Source organism: Ovis aries, chromosome 4 (assembly GCF_016772045.2).
Source record: "Ovis aries strain OAR_USU_Benz2616 breed Rambouillet chromosome 4, ARS-UI_Ramb_v3.0, whole genome shotgun sequence".
NCBI classification, from domain to species: domain Eukaryota; kingdom Metazoa; phylum Chordata; class Mammalia; order Artiodactyla; family Bovidae; genus Ovis; species Ovis aries.
Window position 1 is genome coordinate 65,731,709 of NC_056057.1, and position 20,382 is coordinate 65,752,090.

At 43.8% G+C, this 20,382-nt stretch overlaps 1 protein-coding gene across 6 annotated transcripts in view; it reads left to right on the top strand.

Moving 5' to 3' along the window:
• The first annotated feature begins 380 nt into the window (after positions 1-380).
• The window catches only part of PDE1C (phosphodiesterase 1C), a 531,506-nt gene continuing 511,504 nt past the window's right edge, over positions 381-20,382 (top strand). For 5 of the 6 annotated variants that reach the window (XM_042249215.2, XM_042249217.2, XM_042249219.2 and 2 more), the window contains exon 1: positions 381-638. In XM_042249215.2, coding sequence (XP_042105149.1) covers positions 554-638 — 85 coding nt within the window. In that variant the 5' untranslated portion in view covers positions 381-553. The remainder of the gene's footprint in view (positions 639-20,382) is intronic. The other variant, XM_004007921.6, reaches the window with a different exon arrangement.

Consider the following 20,382-nt stretch of genomic DNA (forward strand, 5'->3'; position numbering starts at 1 on the left):
AGCATCTGACCGGCTTGGATGTTTGCTTTTCCATCTGTTGATGTGTTTTTTTGGGAGCTCTCTTGCCTGCCAGAGAAAACATTCAAACGAAGCACGACGCCACATCTTAGCCATTCCCTTGAGTCCCCAAACCCCACCAGCCTCCAGAGAGGGGAAGCCGAAGCTGAGAAAGAAAACAGACGTGCCTGGAGCGCGCTGGCTTCCAGGGAGAAGGTGGCAAAGACACGGATTTCGGTACCCACCCACCCACAAGCCCGTATCCACGTGCGCGGGTGCGCGTCGACTCCCTTTGTTCGCACTCCTCTCGTGGTATCTGGAACCTGGCACTGGAGATGGGGCATTTGCGAGGCTCGCTGGCTCCGCCGTGCGCCTAGTGCGTTAGTCGACTTCGCGCTCGCGGTGCCAGCAGCCGGCGCGCTCCGCTCTCAGCGAGCGGCGGACCGGCGGGGACAGCGCGCCGCGCGCCCGGGTAGGGGACGCGGCTGAAAGCGGGGCGCCGGCGCCGGGGTGCGCGCCCCTCCGCTGGGGACCTCGGGACGCCGCTGGCCGAGCCATGACGGACGCCAGCAACAAGAAAGAGGGCTTCAAAAAATGCCGGAGCGCCACTTTCAGCATCGATGGCTACAGCTTCACCATCGGTGAGAACTTTCCGCCCTCTGCCCTACTTCCGGCTTCCCGGGGGGTGGCGAGGCTCCTTCTGAGCCAGGGAGGTGGGTGGTCGGAGTGGGCCTGGGTCGCGAGGCGCTCGCCAAGCGGGAGACCCGGGGAGCGGCGACAGTGCCGGAAAGTCGCGTGTGTCCGGGGCTGTCCCCGCGGTGCCCCTCCCGCCGCTCTAAGCCGGCATCCCGCTTAAGCTGGTTTTTAGGGTCACACCTTTCTGAACTGCTCCATTTCCTCGCTGCGATTTTAGTAACGCAAGCTCGGAGAGGAGGGATAGAGGCACGGATGGAGGCAGAGAGATAGAAAGGTACGGGGAGAGAGAGCGACACAAAGACGTGCACGACAGACAGTAAGAGACGCAGAAAGACACACAGATAGGAGAGACCGCACAACAAGAGGCATCCGGACAGATACACTAGTAGACACACCTAGACACCAGTTCAGAAATATGAAGTCAGAGAGGCCGACAGAACGTCAGAGATGCGGAGAAGGAGGTGATGGAAATAGAGATGAGCTGACTCTGAGAGAGACACATAGAGATAGATTCAGAGAGATTGAAGAGTAGGTTTCACAAAAGTTGAAATAAGGAGAGAAAGGAACACAAGGAGAGAGAGAGAGAGGAAGGAGGTAGGAAGGAAGACAGGGAAGATACGGCAAAAAAGAGGCAGATAGAGAGTCAGAAGAAGGCAGGGCGGGTGGGATGTATCATGCTACTAAAACATCTGAGAAACATCTGTCTCATGTCCTCTGGATTCCCAGTGGCTCCCTTCCCAAACCTTTTACTAAGAGGGGCCTGGAGGTGTCTCCATGGTCCTTAGAGGAAGCGGGACCACAGGGCTGACTCTCCAGAAGCTGAATTTAAGGAGATCAGTTCTTGGTGCTTTTACTACCAGTTCCATGCTGTACTGTTTTGAATCAACTGGTCCAAGGATTATCTCCTCATTTTCCCAGGAGATGGGCTAAGCCAGGGAGGCTTCCTCTCCAGGATGTCAGAGATTGGAGACCAGCAGGGCACAGCTAGGTGTCAAGGAGCTGCTTCAGCTTTTCTACTTCTGTGTATGCTCAGGGCAGTGTGGCTATAAATCTGAGCTTCTCGTTGGAGCCTTTGAAAGTGAAGGGTATATTAAGATGCTTTTTGGAAGTGTAGCAGGAATTTGTCAGGGGCAAGAAGAGGCTATTGGAAAGGATCTGGGTCACTTTGCTTCTTCTAATGAAGTGGCCCAAGATTTAGGGGGCATGGGCTAGACACATTACTAGCAGAATTCAGTCTGAGTGCCTTTACCTGCTTCCCAAGTCTCTCTGTTCTGGCTTGAACTTGCCTTTCTTGCCTCAGCTGTCATGGCAGATCTGTTTCTTCCACACACTCATGGTGGCTTGCCCCGGCCCCCATCCCACCCCTCGGAGCCTTTGCTCAGGCTGTCCCCCCAGTCAGGAATAGCATTTCCCCAAGTCTGCACTGAGAAATCTTGCCTGTTCCAACTCTCACTTACCTACTCCTCTGCTTTTCTTCCCCATGAGAAAGAAAGAACTGCACTCATCTTGGCCTCCTAGTCCTGTGTGAGGGCTTACACCTAGCCTTGAACCAGCATTTCAGCAACTATTCCTTGTCCTCCTCTTACACTGCAGGTTCCTTAAGAATGAGATTGTGCCTATTTTTCACCCTCTAATAGTGAGTGCCTGGGAGTTTTTGAGGGAATGAATTAAAGGTTGCCAAGGTCCAAAGTGATTAATCAAAAAGCTGTGTTAATACTAGTTTTTGTGAATCTAGTTAGAAAGCTTCCAAAAATGATTTTTAAGTTTTACCTGGCAGTTCCCTGTGAAATCTTTCAAAAACTGTGGCTTCTAAAACTCAAGTTTATAGTGTGGCTGTCCTCTGCCTAACATCTACTCCCTTTCTGCTCCCATTCTCACTAGAGGAGATGGTCTAGCTCATTGGTGTGGTCTGCTGGTCAGATGGGACCTCAAAAATGAGCAGGTCACTTCCTGATGAGAGAGCTGCCAGCTTGTTTCAGATCTCTGGGCATTTATTCATTCACTCCTTTCCATCTGCCCTCCTCCTTCCCTCCCTCCTTCAACAAATTTTTATTGAATTTTACTGTATTAAAAAACACAATTTAATAGAATGCCTGCCACCTGGCAAACATTCAATAAATGGTAATTGTGATTATTTAATACCTTAAGCTAATATCATGGGGAGTTGATGAAGATAAATCAGACCTAGAACCTAGGATTCAAGGAATTCATACTCTTGAGGTGATATGATGTCTTCATACATAACATTTTACAAAATAAAAGCTTTTAAATGCTGACAGATACATATTAGAAGTTTTAGGCCAATATAGACATTGAAGCAAATACAGATAATCAAAAAGAAAGAAAAAAGAATCACCCACCGCTAAATATTATTAATATTTGTTGTATATACTTCCAGTATTTTTTAATATATACAATTTTTTAACAGCAATCATAATGTTTGGTAATGGTACTTCATATCATAGTAGCTGTGTTTCATACTCTATATTTGTTTTTATTTAAAAAACTTTTGTTGTTGGCTATGTAGGTTGCTTTTACTTTTTACCATAATAGACAATGAAAAAAGACTAAATCTTTGAGCACATCCATTAACACTTTTGAGAATAAATTTCTAGAAGTACAATTGCGTGGTATAAGACTATGTATATTTTTAGGGATTTTAAAGCATATTATTAAATACCCTCTGGAAATACCAACTCACACTCCCACCAGCCATGTATCAGGTGCTCACATACTCTCATGAGTAATGATAATTTTTAAAGAGTTGTTTGTTTGGGAGGTGGAAGGTAGTATCTTACTTCCACATGTTATTTCACTTCTTTACATTTTATGTCCTTTGCCTGTATGTTTTTCCTCTGGGGGAGTTTCATCATTTATTTTTAATTTTCAAGCACAGTTGATTCTTAAACAATATGGGTTTGAATTGCACAGGTCCACTTATACAATAATTTTTTTTCTATAGTAAATACTACAGTATATACAATCTGCAGCTGGTTGAATCTGAGGATGTGGAATTGGGGCTTTGGAAGAATCACATATAGGATTAGTTATGGCACAAATTTTCAACTAACCCTAGTTGTTCAAGAGTCAGCTGTACTCTTAATGTATGTAATATGTGTTAAGTATACATATAATCAATGTATCAAATGTACATAATATATAATTATAGCTACTACATATTAATTGTACAATATATTATGTAATAACTATATATTAATCATGTGATGGGCTTCCCTGGTGGCTCAGAGGTTAAAGCATCTGCCTGGAATGCTGGAGACCCGGGTTCGATCCGTGAGTCGGGAAGATCCCCTGGAGAAGGAAATGGCAATCCACTCCAGTATTCTTGCCTGGAGAATCCCATGGAGGGAGGAGCCTGGTGGGCTACAGTCCATGGGGTCGCAAAGAGTCGGACACGACTGAGCGACTTCACTTCACTTCAATCATGTGATAATTAATATGTACCGATAATATGCATTATATACACACCATGTACATGTGTCTCTGTGTGTGATTTGCAGGTGCTGTCTTGTATGTTACGTGACATTTTCTTCTAAGCAGGGGGCTTCATATTCCTGCAACTTCGGCATGTGGCATTTAGGACTTGGTTTGTGGATGCACAGATATCTTGTAGCCTGCACTCATGGTCTCCAGCTTCTCCCATGGTTCCAGCAGGATGGAGTAGGTGGACAGTCCCCCTCTAACTATGTGAGGAAAGAATCCTGAAGAAATCCCAGAGCCCAGATCACTTTTTTTCTCAGGTGTCCGACATTCTGTCATCAGGAATCACCTTCTCTTCCAGTCTGTTAATTATGCAAAATTTCCAGGTCAAAGAACTTTACTAAAGGAATTTATGTTACAGTCCTGGCAATTCAAGAGATTTTCTCTCAGATTCAAGAGATTGTTACCCATGGCTTATGAGGCCAACAGGGGTCTTGGGATTCTGCAGAAGAGGGGTGTGTGAGCCCCCACCATGGCAAGGTCAAGATTCAAGTTTCCTTGGAGGGCTCCTGATGGAACTTCTCTCTTTTAAGTGGAAGTTTCTGGGTTAAGAGGGGTTCCGTGGTGGCTCAGATGGTAAAGATTCTGCCTGCAGTGCTAGAGACGCAGGAGACTTGGGTTCGATCCCTGTGGTCAAGAGGTCTTGAAAACAAGACCATGGGCTTGAACACGTGCCACATCCAGAAAGCACTGACTGTCGCAGAGCCTTCATGATTTGAGGGTCGCATTCCTAGGAGACCATTGTAGTTAGGATTGTTCTTGTTTAGTCACTAAGCTGTGTCCCTCTCTTTGCGACCCCATGGATTGTAGCCTGCCAGGCTCTTCTGTCCATGGGATTTCCCAGGGAAGAATACTGCAGTGGCTTGCCATTTCTTTCTTCAGGGCATCTTCCTGACCCAGGAATCTAACTGCAACTCCTGCATTGGCAGGCGGATTCTCTATCACTGAGCCACCTGAGAAGCCCCAGTTACGAGTGTAGCCAGTAATTATAACAGTTAAGATTAATTGAAGGCCATGTGGAGAAGTTCAAGTATAATTTGACTGTGTTTATGAACTAGTATTTGAATATGAAATAAACGGTTATGGGGAGAGTTGCTCTATTACTGTTTTCCAGAAGAACTTTCTTTGTCTCCTGGGATTTGGATATCTGTTTGGGTTTGTATTAAGTGGATTTGCAGATTCTTGCTTTCTCCATGAGGCTGCCCCAAACACACACTTTTCCTTCCAAGGTGAAGTATGCCTGCAGAAAGCAAAAGCACTTTTTTCTTTTAACTACCTGAGGGGGACTCTTTTGATCCCTCTCGGTGCTCCTCACCTCTCAGTTTCCGGATGAGAAAATGGGTCTTGGGGGACCCTCGTTTTCTCTTCTCCTCAAGGTGATGACCTCTAGGATGTCAGAAGGAAGTGGGTGAAGCTATGGGCCAGGGGGATGTGACGTTGATGGGGTGTGTGGACAAGAAGCTGCTTCCTCCACAAATGAACCTGGTGGTGTTGTGGAAAATTCTAGGCCTGTGAGGTGTTGCTAACAGAGGGATGCGTTGCCTATAGCAACTGCCACGGGCTCCCTTGCCCCTGTGTTTCTCTCTGCGGGGTTGTCTCAGAGGAGGAAAAACAAGGGGCCCCTAGACAGCAGTCAGAGGCCCAAGGGGCAGGGTGTGAGGGTTCCCTGTCCCACCTGGGACTGCTGGGTGTTGAGAACCCCCACTAAGTGGGGAGGTCTGCTGGCGGGGGCATCTTTCACAAGGGTTCTGGGTGGGCGGGGCTCTGTGCATGGCTGAGGCTGGGATATTGGTCTGCATGAACTGGGGGTGTGGCCCCTTTCCAGCCCGGGCATAGAGGCTCCTGGCCTTGGTGCACAGGGCCTCAGACTGGTCTAAGCGTTCTGTGTCTTGTCTGCCCGTTAGTTTGGCTTGCAGCAACCTCTGGGCATTGTTGGGGGTGCTGGTGGTTTGCAAGGAACTGAATTAGTATTCAAGGCAAACTGTCCTGCCACCGCCTCCCAGCACCCATTGCCCTAATTCTCTCCCCCTCCTCCTCACATCCCTGGGAAAGACTCAAACAGAGCCAGGTGAATGGCATTTGGACTGAGGGCTCATGCACACTGGGACTGCAGTTTTCGCTCTGACTCTCCCCTCCCCTCCTGATTCCCCCTCTGCATCTGAGCCACAGTCCTTCCTGTGTAAAATGCAGAGGGTGATCCACCAGGCTGTGGTGAGGATCAAGTGAAGTTACACGCGAAAAAGTTGTTTGTTAACCCTTCAATGTCATTAGACAGCTTCTTATTATGAGGGAAGACAGTACTGATTAGAGCTTGTGTGTCCCTCTGCACAGTGCTTGCGCTTCAACAAAGGAAGTGTGAGAAATGAGGCTCTCACCGTGGAGTCTTACTGGCAGCCAGCAACTGGAGCGCATGACGTTAGGGATGTGTGTTGTCTGAGAAGGGGTGTTTGTAGCAGGAAACCCTGGGCGTTGGAGTCACACGAAGATTTACTGTGCTGGCCAAGCAAGTCAGTTAGCTTCACTGAGCCTCAGTTTCCTTCTCAGAGTCAACGGGGCTGGGGTGAACCTTCCTCCTGGGTGAACCCTGCCAGGGGAATAAAGTTCCACGCATAGTGCCTGCTGTCACAGTGCATGCTTGCTCAGCAACCCTTCCCTCCCTTGGAGGTTATACTGTGACTAGAATTGGCTCTGGCTGCGAGTAGGTGAGGGTTAGTGGTGTGATCCTGAGGGTTCGTAAGTATGTCTGGGGCAGACTTAGGGGTGAGTCAGTACTGCTGTGTGCTGGCCTGGGAATGGTCACCAGGAAGCCCACACATTGGCCCCTGACGCCAGATGGGAACAAGAACAATGTGGGTACTGGGCACCTCCTGCCCTCCCATGGACTGGTGCATCTCCCGGGGCCACCTAGTGCCCCAGGCATGTCTACCAAGCATCCATGAACTTAGCAGAGCAATGGGCACAGTCCACCTGGGGCCATGGGGACGTTGGGGGTAGTGGGGGGAACATCACTGCAGGAATGAGCTTCTGAGCTTGACTTGGGAATTGGAAAAGGTAAAGGGGACCAGGATGGTAAAATTGGACCTAATAGAGTTCAGAATATAACAGCCTCTGGAGTTGGACCCTGGGGGTTCAGATTCTGAACCTCATGTTTTGTCGTGATCTTGGAGAGGTGGCATCAAATGGCTAAAGATTAGTGTCCTAAACTGTGAAACAGACATAATAAATAGTATCTATTTATTGGGGTTGCTGGATTGGGCAATTAAATGAGATAATGTAAGCAGAGCTCCTAGGCATTATCTTATTCTGGATACCAGAACAGAAGACCATAGGTTGGGTGGCTTAGCAGAAATGTATTTCTCGCAGCTCTGGAGGCCAAGAAGACACCAGCATATTTGGCGTCTGGTGAGGACCTGCTTCCTGGTTCACAAGGGGCTGTCTTCTTATTGTGCCCTCACATGGCACAAGGGGTGAGGGAGCTCTCTGGGGTCTCTTTCATAAGGGCACTAATCCAACTTATGAGGCTCCACCCTCATGACCAAATTACCTGCCAAAGGCCCCACCACCTAATACCATTACAGTGGGGGTTAGATCATAACATATGAATTTTGAGGGGACACAGTCTATAGCACTATTTTTATTGAGAGAGAATAAACATTTGCTGAATATAGCACTGAGTTAAGCACTGTAGACGGGCCAGGGGAACCACAGGGGAAAACATGCACAGTGTTAGTGGGAAACACATACCAGACTCAGAGCTGAAAGCTTTGGTTAGGTTCTTCCTAACTTGCTCTTTAATCCTGGGCAAGTCACTTACTGCGGGAAGTAGTTTCTCCATCTGTAACTGAACTGGTTGGGTACAAAATTCTCCATGGTTCCTGCCACTCCAGAAAGGTGGTGAGCTTTGAGTCCTGAAGGCCACTGTAGCTTTCCCAAAGCTAGAAAGTGCAGGGGTAGGCTAAGTGAGGCACTTTCAGACTTCTAGTGAAAGAAATTTGTAGAGTTCAGAGCATCACAGAGGCAAGTAGAATGTAAGACTAGCAAACAGTTGAAGTTATTATTGAAGTAAGTAGACTGGATTTTGTGTATCCGACTTTGTATGATAATTCACTGTACTCACAGTGAAGTCTGATAACTACTGAGCTCTCACCAAGGGTAAGTCAATGTGTAGCTGCTTGGGTCTTTCAGACATTTCACCTCTGTGATGTCAGATCCCAGTGAGAAATGGCAGTGTGCATGGAGATTTCCAAGTGTTGCTGCTTGCCTGCAAGGTTAGCTCCATTCTTTTGTGATATGAAACCTTAGTGGCTTCGATTCATATTACTACATTTGTTTGTGATGAACAATAAATGTGATCATAGATAATAATAGTGGAAGGACCTAGCATGGATCCTGCTTAATAAATGTTTGTTGTAGTTGAGAGGCAGTGTGTGTAGAGGTTAAGAGTATGGACTATGGAGCTTGACTACCTTGGTTTGAATTTTGGCTTCACAGTTTATTAGCTATGTGATTGTTGTGATCTTGGACAAGTTACTTAACCATCCTGTAAATGGAGATGGTTATGTTACTCATCTCCTAGGGTGTTGGAAGATTAAATGAGTTAATGTAATCAAGCACTCTGAACAACACTGGGTACATAGTAAATTCTATATAAATGCTTGTTATGATGTATTTCCATATTATTATTGTAATATTCATTGCTACATATTGCTCTGCTGCTGCTCAGATGCTTCAGTCGTGTCTGACTCTTTGTGACCCTATGGACTGTAGCCCATCAGACTCCTCTGTCTGTGGGATTTTCCTGACAAGCATACTGGAGTGGGTTGCCATGCCTTCTTCCAGGGGATCTTGCCGACCTGGGGATTGAGCCCATGTCTCCTGTGCCTCCTGCATTGCAGGTTTATTCTCTACCACTGAGCTACTGGGGAAGCCTGTACTCCTACATATAGTAACAATAATACATTTCCATAATATATAATTAACATGAGGATAGTAATAACTGTCTCTGAGACCTTGATCAACACCTATTTATGCTGTTCCTTGAAGAACCATAGGATGGGCTTGATCTTCTGCTTTCTGTCGTTCAACATTGCCTTTTCCTGCCAAAAGGCATTGCCTTTTGTGTGTTTCTTGGGTGTTGGAGTCCCAGTACTATACAGGTGTTCTCAAATCCATGGTGGACCTACAAATGTTCCCATCTTCTTAACCAGCTGACCATCTTTTAGGACTCAATGTGTCACCTGTGATGGCTTTGCAAAGTGAGCCTCTCATTGCCAGACCGTTTTTATGTAGTTTACTTTCCTAGGCCAGGATGTTTTGCAGAAAGGAAAGTAATGCAGAAGACCTGGGCTCTTGACCCAGTCCTGGCACTTCCTGTCTCTGTGATGGTGGGAAAGATCATTGTCTTTGTGAGCCTCGGGTCCCTCGTGTAAATGTGGATAACAGTTCCTTCTTTGCTGTGTTATTGGGGGAGTTCAGTAGAATGAGGACCAGAAGAACTCAGCACGCTCTGGGTGCCCAGTAATTGGTAGCTGTTGGTTGTGATAATGGAGAGGCTCTGAAATCAGGGAACAGGCAAGTCTCCCAGACCCACAGCTGCTTCCCTGGCTGGAGGGCCCCAGCCTGCCCTCTGGCTGCCTCCCCCAGCCCCCGACCAGCCACTGTGTTGCGTGCTGGCGCGGCTGCAAGGCTGCCTTTGTTTGAGTGTAGGATTTCCGATCAGGCCGGGCATCTGGAGTGCCCGCCTTACCCCAGCTGAGTGTTTCCAGCTGGGTTTGGGTAATTGGTGCCAGCTGCTCTGGGGAAAGTGGCTGGCACTTCCTGTGTTGTTGGCCAGCAGGCTCCGGAGTGTGGCGGGGGCTTGGCCTGAGAACCAGGCCTTCCCCCAGGGTCCCTGTGGGGGCACTTGGAAGCAGAGCTGCTGGAAGTTGGTTTTCACTTGTCTTGTGGACAAAGGTCCAAACTACTCAAGACTCCATCCATGAGTATTAGTCCACAGACACTGCTGCCAATGTTTGCTCCTTGGAAAAGAAATAATTTTAATTGATTAGCTGGTTCCTGACTTTTCTCTCTGATTCTCCAGACAACGGTGCTTTTTCTCTTCTTGATAACGGTGTAGAGTGGGTCAGGTGTGATTCCTGGGGCTTGGAGAAGAAAGAGAAGGATCAGCTCTGCTGGACTTGCATCATTACTAACCACAGGCATTTGTTTAGCCTTTAAGAAGGGGCCTTTAAGGTGGTCTGATTCAGCTTTTATAAATGAGATTATATAGGTAGAGCAGTTACTGGTGAGGATTTCAATGCAGGTCTTTAGAGCTCAGGTTCAGTGTCTTTCCTGTTTTTTTTATTAGAATTTTTTGGGGGGGATGTTAAAGTGTTATGCTGGATTTGCTGAATTACATATTTTATTCATCAGACATCTTGACTGTTGGAGGTCATCTCAAAGAACTATTATGTTGTATAAGGTGGAAAGAATATTCCTTCTTTATTTCTGCACAAACCAGAAGTTGAATTGCTGAACTCTGATGTTCACCAGGGAAGAGATATTTGGCCACACTGTTCACCTTTCTGAATCTTGTAAAGTAGGAATAATAGCATCTGTATTTGATTATGCCATTTGTAAACTGCTGGCCCAGTAATGAGACCATCCCAGGTTCTTATAAATCTTAATTCCTTTTCCTTCTCTATTCTCCTTCCTCGACTCAAAATACCTGAAGGCATTTTGACTGGGTTAGATGTTCATTGTGATACAAGGTGCAAGAACCCTCCAGCCCTTTGGAAACTTTATCTCTCTGAAAGGTCCCCAGAGGGAGCTGGTTTTGATTTACTCTGACTCCTGGGCCCAAGTATCCCAAATGAACACATGGGATTTAGGCAGCGAGTGGGAAAGTGGATAGATTTCCATTTTAAAGTCATTAGCTTACAATTTCCAAGAAAGGCTCATTGTGTCTAGTGACTCATCTTTCTTTAACCATTGGAAGTTCCTTTAGATTTTTGAAATTTGTCAAGGCAGTAACTATTGAAGGGGAATCCAGCATCTCTTAAAGAGGGAACCAGCAGGACTCTGACTGGGACCAGATCCCAGCTGTCTTCTGGGCCCCGGGGAACTCAGCTTTTCAACAAGATGCCTTTTCTTCTTTCCTCATCAGGTCATTCATGAGGCTAACTGTTTAAGACAGGGAATACTGTTTAAAAGATACAGAAATCAGGCCAGTTGTGTAAGACCCTAAGCCTGGTCTTGGTGACTATTCCAAGAAGGCTGTTTTCTGGGGGTGATTATGCAGTTGTTTTGTAATCGGTTGCCCTAATGATGATGATAATGATAATAATAATAATAATAAAAATAATGTTTTACAATCTGTGAAGCATTTTCCCAAACGTCAGCTCATTTGAGTCTACCAGTAACCCTGCAGGGAAACTATGAACAGCTTCTTTTTACAGGTGGACAAACTGGGGCTTCAAGAAGTCAAAGTTAGAACAATGACCCAAATCCAATTTCTGCATTTTGGAAAGCTCTGGCATCTGAAGCGGAAATCTGGGAACCATCTTAGATTCCTTTTCCTGTGTCCCCACAGCTGATTAGTCATCAGGTCCTGTAGATTTCCTTCTCCAAACTCTTTCCAATTCATATTTTCCCCTTCGTCTCCTCTACCTTAGATCAGACCCCTCTCTTCTCTCACTTAGTCTATTGCAGAGTTTCCAAGTGGTCGCCCCATCTCCCCAATTTGTCTCCATTCTAAACTCCTCTCAACATGGCAGTTAGATTCTTACAGTTGGAACACACAGCTAATCCTGCTGCCCTCCAGTTTAAAACCGTCTGGTAGCTCCCATCACTTGCAGGATGAAACCTACATTCCCTAGTAAGGCTCACAGGCCTTTTGTGGTTGGTCTTTGCTTTTCCCTGGGCTTACACTTCACTGTGTCCCTGCCTGCCTGTGAATGGTAATCATTCAAAGGTTGGCCTTTATTAGGTGCCCTCCACATGCCAGCTATTGTGTTAGGCATTAGGGATATAATATGAATCAAACTGTGGGCCCAACGGAGCTCACAGATGTTAGTGGTATAGCTGTGCTTTGATGGAGTGGCCTGGGTGCTGTGCACGTGCCTGAAAATGGCATGGTGCCTAGTCTGGGGCATTGGGGTGGAGCCTAGTCTGGGGATGGACTCCCCTGATGAGGCAGGTGGAAGAAGGTGGTGGGGAGGCATGCAGATGGAGTAGAGGACGAATAGGGGTGACGAAGAGGCCCAAGAGGTGGGCAGAGGTTCTTGGGGGCCACCTGAAGGGTTTGATCTTTTTCCCAAGAGCAGTGGAAGGCAACTAATAGTTTTAAGCAGAAGTGACACGATCAGATTTGTGTTCACAAAAGCACAGGCTGTTTATCCTGGGGCAGATCAGTGTGAGTGTTTGTTGACCGGGGCTACTGTTGTGTCATAGCGGGCCACTGCCATATATATGCCATTCCTCCTCTGAATCTGGGCCTTCCTATACCCTGCCGAGTATTCCTTCTGACTTTGGAACAAACCAGACAAACTTCCAGGCTGTCAGAGAGACAGATTGTCCTTAGGGGCTGAAGGTTTTCTTCATTTTCCTAGTTACTTAATTCATTTTTTTTTTTAACAAAATGAAGATAGGATAATTAATTTCATTTGCCCATAAAAATGATCTGTATTCATTTTGGGAACTCAGGAAAGAAAAACTCATTTTTCAGAGATGACCTCTGTTAATATTTAGGTGAATCTGCTTCCATATTTTCTTTATCTTAAATTTGCATGGTATTCTATAGCCGTTTTTTATCTAAATGGGATCATCCATGTTGACTTATCTGCATTTTAAAACTTATTGGTATGCATGAACATTTAAAATTACTCAGCTCTTGCCCTCTCTTAGTGCCTAGGCCCTCTTTGGCCCTGTGCTTGGCTTCTCCAATCTGGATACAATCTGGACACAAGCCAGGTGAATCTTGTTGGAGCACCTCGCAACATGACCTGTTTGGGCAATGCTGCCTCACCAGTTATACACAGATGTATTTTATATATAAACATACACACCCACATGCATTGATTCTCTCTCTGTGTGTAACTGAACATTTGCTATTTGCCAGGCACTGTTCTAAGGGCTTTGAAGACACTAGCTCATTTAATTTCCCATTTTCTGATGATGAAACACTTTTTTTTAGAAAAGTAATTAATTTATTTTAATTGGAAGATAATTACTTTATAATATTGTGATGGTTTTTACCATACATCAGTACGAATGCATGCCACAGGTATACATGTGTTCCCCCCACATCCTGAACCCCTCTCCCTCCTCCCTCCCCACCCCATCCCTCTGGGTTGTCCCAGAGCACTGGCTTCGAACTGGCCATCTATTTTACATATCGTAATGTACTTGTTTCAATGCTATTCTCGCAAATTATCCCACCCTCGCCTTCTCCCACTGAGTCCAAAAGTCTGAGGAAACAGACACTTGCCCTGGGAATCTGAAGCTAACATGGTTGTGTGTGAGGCAGCCAGATGCGGGAGATGTCAGAGGAAGGGCCTTCTTATATGGGGACAGGCCTTTGGTAAAAATTCAAAGCACTTTTGGGAAATCCAGCATCTCCTCTTAGCCTACCAAATGAGAGGGTTTATGACCTTGAATGGGGGAGGCAACTGGATCTGAAGGTTTTAGGATTAGAATGTTCTTTAGAGTTTATTTCAAAAGAAAGCCACTCCTTCCTTCCTTCACTCTCTTACAGACATTGGCTAGGTGCCTGTCTTATCTTGTCCTCCTTTTCCCTCCCCCCTCCCTTTGATTCATCCAGTTTTATTTTTTAAAAATGAAAGAATTAAAATTTTTTGGCTGTAGTGGGATCTTAGTTCCCTGACAAGGGGTTGGACCCACATCCCCTGCGTTGGAAGTGTAGAGTCCTCTTCTTTTAAGTGTGCCAGTCCATTTGGGACATTTTATTTTTTATAAATATTATTATTTTTAAAACGTAATTTATTTTTGGCTGCTCTGGGTCTTTGTTGCTGCGCAGGCTCTCTAGCTGCAGAGAGCAGGGGGCTACTCTCTGGAGGTGCTTGCACGGGCTTCTCATTGCGGTGGCTTCTCTTGTGACGCACAGGCTCTAGAGCACGCCGGCTCCAGTAGCTTCGGCTCCCAGGCTCTAGAGCGCAGGCTCAATAGTTGTGGTGCACGGGCTCAGTTGCTCCGCGGTATGAGGATCTTTCTGGATTAAGGATCAAACCCATGTCTCCTGCATCAGCAGGTGGATTCTTTACCACGGAGCCTCCTGTCATCATTTTCTTGGGTTGATTTCTACGAGTGGAATTTCTGGGTTGTGTGATAAGTTAATATTTAACTTTTGAGGAACTACCAAACTGTTTTCCAATTGCACCATTTTACAATCCCACCAGCAATGCAGCAGAGTCCTTAAACCAAGCTTTATAGAAGTAGGAATTAGCTACCTGGTTTTCAGATGTTACAGGGGCAGGGCTGGCTGCATGTGGATCAAATGAGGAGCTTGTTAAAGATTTCTGGGCCCCATGCTTTAGAGATTCTGATTCTATAATAATGGAGTGGGGTCAGGGAATGTGCATTTTCAGAAAGCTGTCTAAGTAACTCTGATGTGTGGCTTTGCTTGGGAATCACTGAACTGGATGAAGTTCAGGATGGGATGAGCAGGGGAGAATTCTTGGGAAAACTGTAGGCAGAGAAAATGCATGTGTAAGAACAACATAATATGTGCTTGTAATTAGCGACGGAGCATGCGTGCACACAGTGAATGGTTTAGCAGTAGGACTGGCCAGAGAGAGAGGCACTTGAGGAGACTTTGACATTGGTTCAGTCAAGACCAATTACTTCATTGATCTATCCATTTAGTTTTCTGTGAACATTTTTTTTTTTAGGGGAACTAACTTTTTTTTCAGTACCACACACTAGGCTCAGAGCTTTATATTTAATCTTTTTCCCCTCCCCCAAATCCAAGAAAAGATTTTGTTTTTATTTTTTAAATTAATTTTTATTGGAGTGTGGTTGCTTTACATTATGTTAGTTTCTACTGTACAGCAAAGTGAATCAGCCATTTGTATATGTATATGTATATCCTGCCTTTTTTGGATTTCCTCCCCATTTAGGTCTTCATATATTTCAACAACTCCTTTTACTAATTATTATTCTCAGTTTGGGCTTCCCTGGTGGCTCAACAGTAAAGAATCTGTCAACAATACAGGAGTTGTAGGAGACGTGAGTTTGATCCCTGGGTTGTGAAGATCCCCTGGAGGAGGGCAGGGCAAGCCGTTCCAGTATTCTTGCCTGGAGAATCACATGGACAGAGGAGCCTGGTGGGCTATAGGGTCGTATAGGGTCACAGAGTTGGAAACGACTGTAGTGATTGAGCATGCATTCTCAGTTTACAGATGAAGAAACTTAGGCTTGGGAGATTAAGTAATAGGGCTGGAACTTGAAACCTGGTCTGTCTAGCTCTTTCCATTATAGCAGTTTGCCACTACTCTGCGCAAGGCACGGTGTGAACAGGGTCTTGGGATTTCATATTTATTGTGGAAGAATTCATTACGCATTTTCATATTACACTTCATTATCTGGGTTGCTGTGTAATCACTGCTATTTGCTCTTCCTTTCTATGGGTTAGAGATGTAGGTTTTTCTAATGGTAATGATAATATTTAAATATTCTAGGGAGATGCAGTATAAAGTCCCTTAGTTGAACACCTTGAGACTTTATGTCTGCTTCAATGAAAAGTTCTCTGACTGCTTCTTCCCTCCTGGTCCCTGCTGATTGAAGTTGCCTTCACTGCCTGTGCCAACACTCGACCCAGGATCTCTGGTGGCTGACAGTCTGAGCTCTACAGAAGGGGGAGATTAGCCTGTCTGCGAATCTGGAGTTGGGAGTTCTGTGGTAGGGCTGTCTTCAGAGTTGGATGCATGATGAGGGGAAACTTGTAGTAATTACTGAACAGATGCTCTTAATGAGGTCTCTGCTGGATTTCCAGCTGGCAGTGAGAGCGCTGCATTGGGACAGGGATGTTGCAGTCACTGGATCATTATGTGACATCACATCCTCCCCTTGTTGTCATAGCAGCTGTAATCATCCCACTGAAAGTGTCCCTCAGGGTGCTGGCAGGCCACATCTTTTTCCATTAATGGGAATCCATGGTCCTTTCTTCCATGATAAGGAGAAAAAGAACTAGTGTATTAATGTTCTTGAAAAGGAGAAAAATGCTTAACAATTTTCAGCATGTTATTACTACAACAATTTTTATGTAAGTTGTACATGTTGATTGCAGAAAAATTTATAAAATAAAGATTGGCAAAGAAAACACAAAATCCTACCTGTAATATCAACATGCATGAGAATTACTGTTAACATTTTGAGAAATTTTTTTTTTCTGCTTGAGTTTTAACCCATATGAACAATTCATTATTGTTTTTTCAAATATGGGTCCATTATTGTATTGTTGTTTACTTTTTTCCTCTTACCTAACAATGTATAATTAGTGTTATTTCATATCGATAGTCTTCATCAGCCAAGTTTTTTAAGATCCCGTGATTTATTGAGCTGACCTCTACTGTTTGACATTTCAGTTCTTTCTGCTTTCTTGCTCACTCAGTGACTACCACTCATTTTTACATCTTTATAAAGCTTTTTTGCCTTAGGATAAATTCTAAGAAGTAAAGTTGTTGAGTTGAAAGTGTTTAATATTTTTGAAGCATTTGAAATATACATTATCTTTCTCTAGTGTTGAAAGTGAAAGTCACACCGATGTGTCTGACTCTTTTCAACCCCATGGAATATACAGTCCATGGAATTCTCCAGCCCAGAGTACTGGAGTGGGTAGCCTTTCCCTTCTCCAGGGAATCTTCCAGGGATTGAACCCAAGTCTCCTGCATTACAGGTGGATTCTTTACCAGCTGAGCCACAATTCCACACATAAGTATGACTTTCCCTGTTGACCTTTATATTGGCTCTCAACCTTTAAAAAAGTTGTTATTTGGTAGGTCAAAAATGGCATAGAACTCTACTGTTTGTTTATTAGTGAATTTGATCTTAATTTCTCATCTTATTTCTTTTATAAATCACATCTGTATTCCTTTTATAGATAGCATACCTGTTTTTCTGTTGAAGAATTCTCTAATTTATGTAAATTTATTATTTATTAAGGCTATTAAACTTTGATAATATTTGCTGTAAATTTCACTGTTTGTAAATATGCCTTTTAACCTTGCTTGATGCTCAGAGTTTAAATTTAAAAGTAAACCAATCAGTGGGACGTCCCTGGTGGTCTAGTGGTTGAGAATCCGGATTCCAATGCTGGGGATGTGAGTTTGATCCCTAGTTGGGGAACTAAGATCCCATGGGCCGTGGGGCAACTAAACCTGCATGCTACAACCCTATCCCAGCACAGCCGGAAAAAAAGTGTCAGCCTCAAAAAAACAAAAACAAAAAAAATCCCAACTTTTTTTTTTTTTTTCCTATCTTTGGTTCCTATTTAAAAAAACTTACTACACTGAAGAGATTATGAAAATATAACTTTCTACTGTTTGGGGCCAGAAGCATCATAGTTGATTTTCTAAGACTAGTGCAAAACTTTTAAAATGCCTCTTGGCAATTTTTGAAGACTTTGTAAAAGTGAGGTTTCTAGAAAATTAAAAAAGATAGCTATTTGTTTATTTTAAAAATGTATTTATTTTAATTGGAGGCTAATTACAATATTGTGGTGGTTTTTGCCATACATTCACATGGGTCAGCCATGGGTGTACATGTGTTCTCCATCCTGAACCTCCCTCCCACCTAAAAAAGATAGCTATTTAAATCTGAGTAGTGTCATATGTTGCTCATTGTGGGAAAACCTGGCATAGACGCAGTTTTTAAGTGATGTGGAGTGTAGTGATATTTTTCTTTAAAAATGTATCTAGGAGCAGAATAGTGAACAGTTGCTTTATAGAAACCAGGATTTTGGCTTCTGTCTTCTTAACTTTTTGTGCTAACCAAAGCCTTATTTTCTAGCTCTTTCTCCAGTGGAGGTGATAATGGTAACTGGTGGTGTTGAGTGATTCTTGTGGACCAGGAACGATGTTAAGGCTTCATATGTAGTAGCTCATTTAATCCACACAACGACCTTGTGAGATAGTTGTTATTTATTAGCATTATTCCTGCAGAAATGTCAAACAATTTGCTTAAAATCTCAGAGCTTACAAGTCAGAGAGCCCAAGTAGAAATCCAGGCTTTCTGGCTCTGGGGCCCCAACTCCTAACCATCACACTTCTCTCAAAATAGCTGTCTTTCCTGTAGCTACTTGACCCTCCTCCTAGATCCTGTGTTAGCCATTCAGTTGTGTCCGACTCTTTATTATCTATGGACTGTAGCCTGCCAGGCTCCTCTGTCCATGGAATTCTCCAGGCAAGAATACTGGTGTTAGTCACTCAGTCATATCTAACTCTTTGCGACCCCATGGACTGCAGCCCACCAGGCTCCTCTGTCCATGGAATTCTCCAGGTAAGGATACTGGAGTGTTTCGCCATTTCCTTCTCCAAATAATGCTGGAGTGGGTAGCCATTCCCTTCTCCAAGGGGTCTTCCTGACCAGGGGTCGAATCTGGATCTCCTGCCTTGCAGGCGGATTCTTTACCATCTGAACTACCAGGGAGGCGCACTAGATCCTGAGGCTCCATTTAACCCCAACTCTATCATTTAATGTCTTTTTGCTCTTGTTTTGTCTTTTCTCATCTGTGTTAACAGAAGAGCTGAAGATGATATGTTTGAGATGTTTAAGCTTTTTCTCTACCTTGTTTTTTGAGTAGTGGGTAGATACCGATGAATATCTAGATAGGAAAAGACACATGTTCATTTAAGTCTGGTTTATACTTGCTTTTGTCAGTTCTAATATTTAATTTCTTGTTTTTGGCTTACTGTTTGTTGCTGTAAAAGGGGGCTAGTGATAGTATCTATTTCTTAGGGTTACAGTGAAAATTAAAGAGGTAATAAATATATAGGGTTAGAACTGCATGGTACAAAAACAACGTGATCAATAAATCTAGCTATTGTTGATATTATGAGTAGTAGTATTATAATACAGTTTTCTACTTTCATAATAGCCATTTATTCCCCAAGTAAGTGAAAATATGTTTCATTTTCACAAATTGGCTATCTTGCAGTTCATAATTAAGGGTTCCCAACTTGATGTTTGTTTGTCAACAATTATAGGGTCTCACTAAGTGAACATGATTATGTATCATGTCATTATGTCAGTGAATTTGCTGGATGTCTTTAACCCAAATATACCAATTTTCTTGAACACATTAGCAATTGTAAACATGTTAATTTATGTTGCAAGATTAGTTGTTTTTCTAGTGGAACTTGGAATGAAGCTTTTTCTATTATTTCAACTTATTTGAGATTATAGTATGAATAGCAGAGCTCCTCCAGTTTGTCTCTACTTATAAATACTAATCTCTTTTTTTTGAACCTGTATAACCAATACATGACAGAGAAATACATTGGATGCTAAACCAGACATAACACGCAACCATCATTCTTAACTCTGTTTGAAAGTTTTACATAAAAATGAAATAGCATCTAGTTGATCTTGTTTGCCTACTTTACAGTAAATATAAAAGTTTACACTTCTAAATAAAATCATTATAAGTATATACCATTATATCCATATTGGGGGTCTGTGTAAAATTTGATTTGAATAAAAGATTTACTGCTAAAAATATTTGAGACATTGTGCTAGATGTTTTTAAGTATCTTCTATTCTAAAACCCTCTGAAGATTTAACCTTAAGCCTTCCTGTTGTTCTTTGACGTACGTTCATCACTACGCAACCCTCCATTCCCCTCTTCTATAGTGAGAATAGTGCTCGGGTCATGTTTTGCGATCTCTGGAAATGAGGAAAGCAGGAGTTGATTTTCTGAATTCATTATTCTCAGGAACCCAGTGAAATGGTGATACCAGGAATCAGTGTTTTTAGATTTATGTCATCTTTCATATTTTATCTCTGTGCCACCACAGTGATGGTATCTGCACAACTGATTTTGTTAACAAATCATTTGGCGTCATGCAACTACATGCTACTTCATGCTACTACAGACACTACTTCGGCTGCAGTGCCTCACAGATTGATTGTACTAACCTTTGAAGGCAAAATTCAGACTTCATCTTCTGATTCTCAAGGATGTCCTGCTTTGATCAT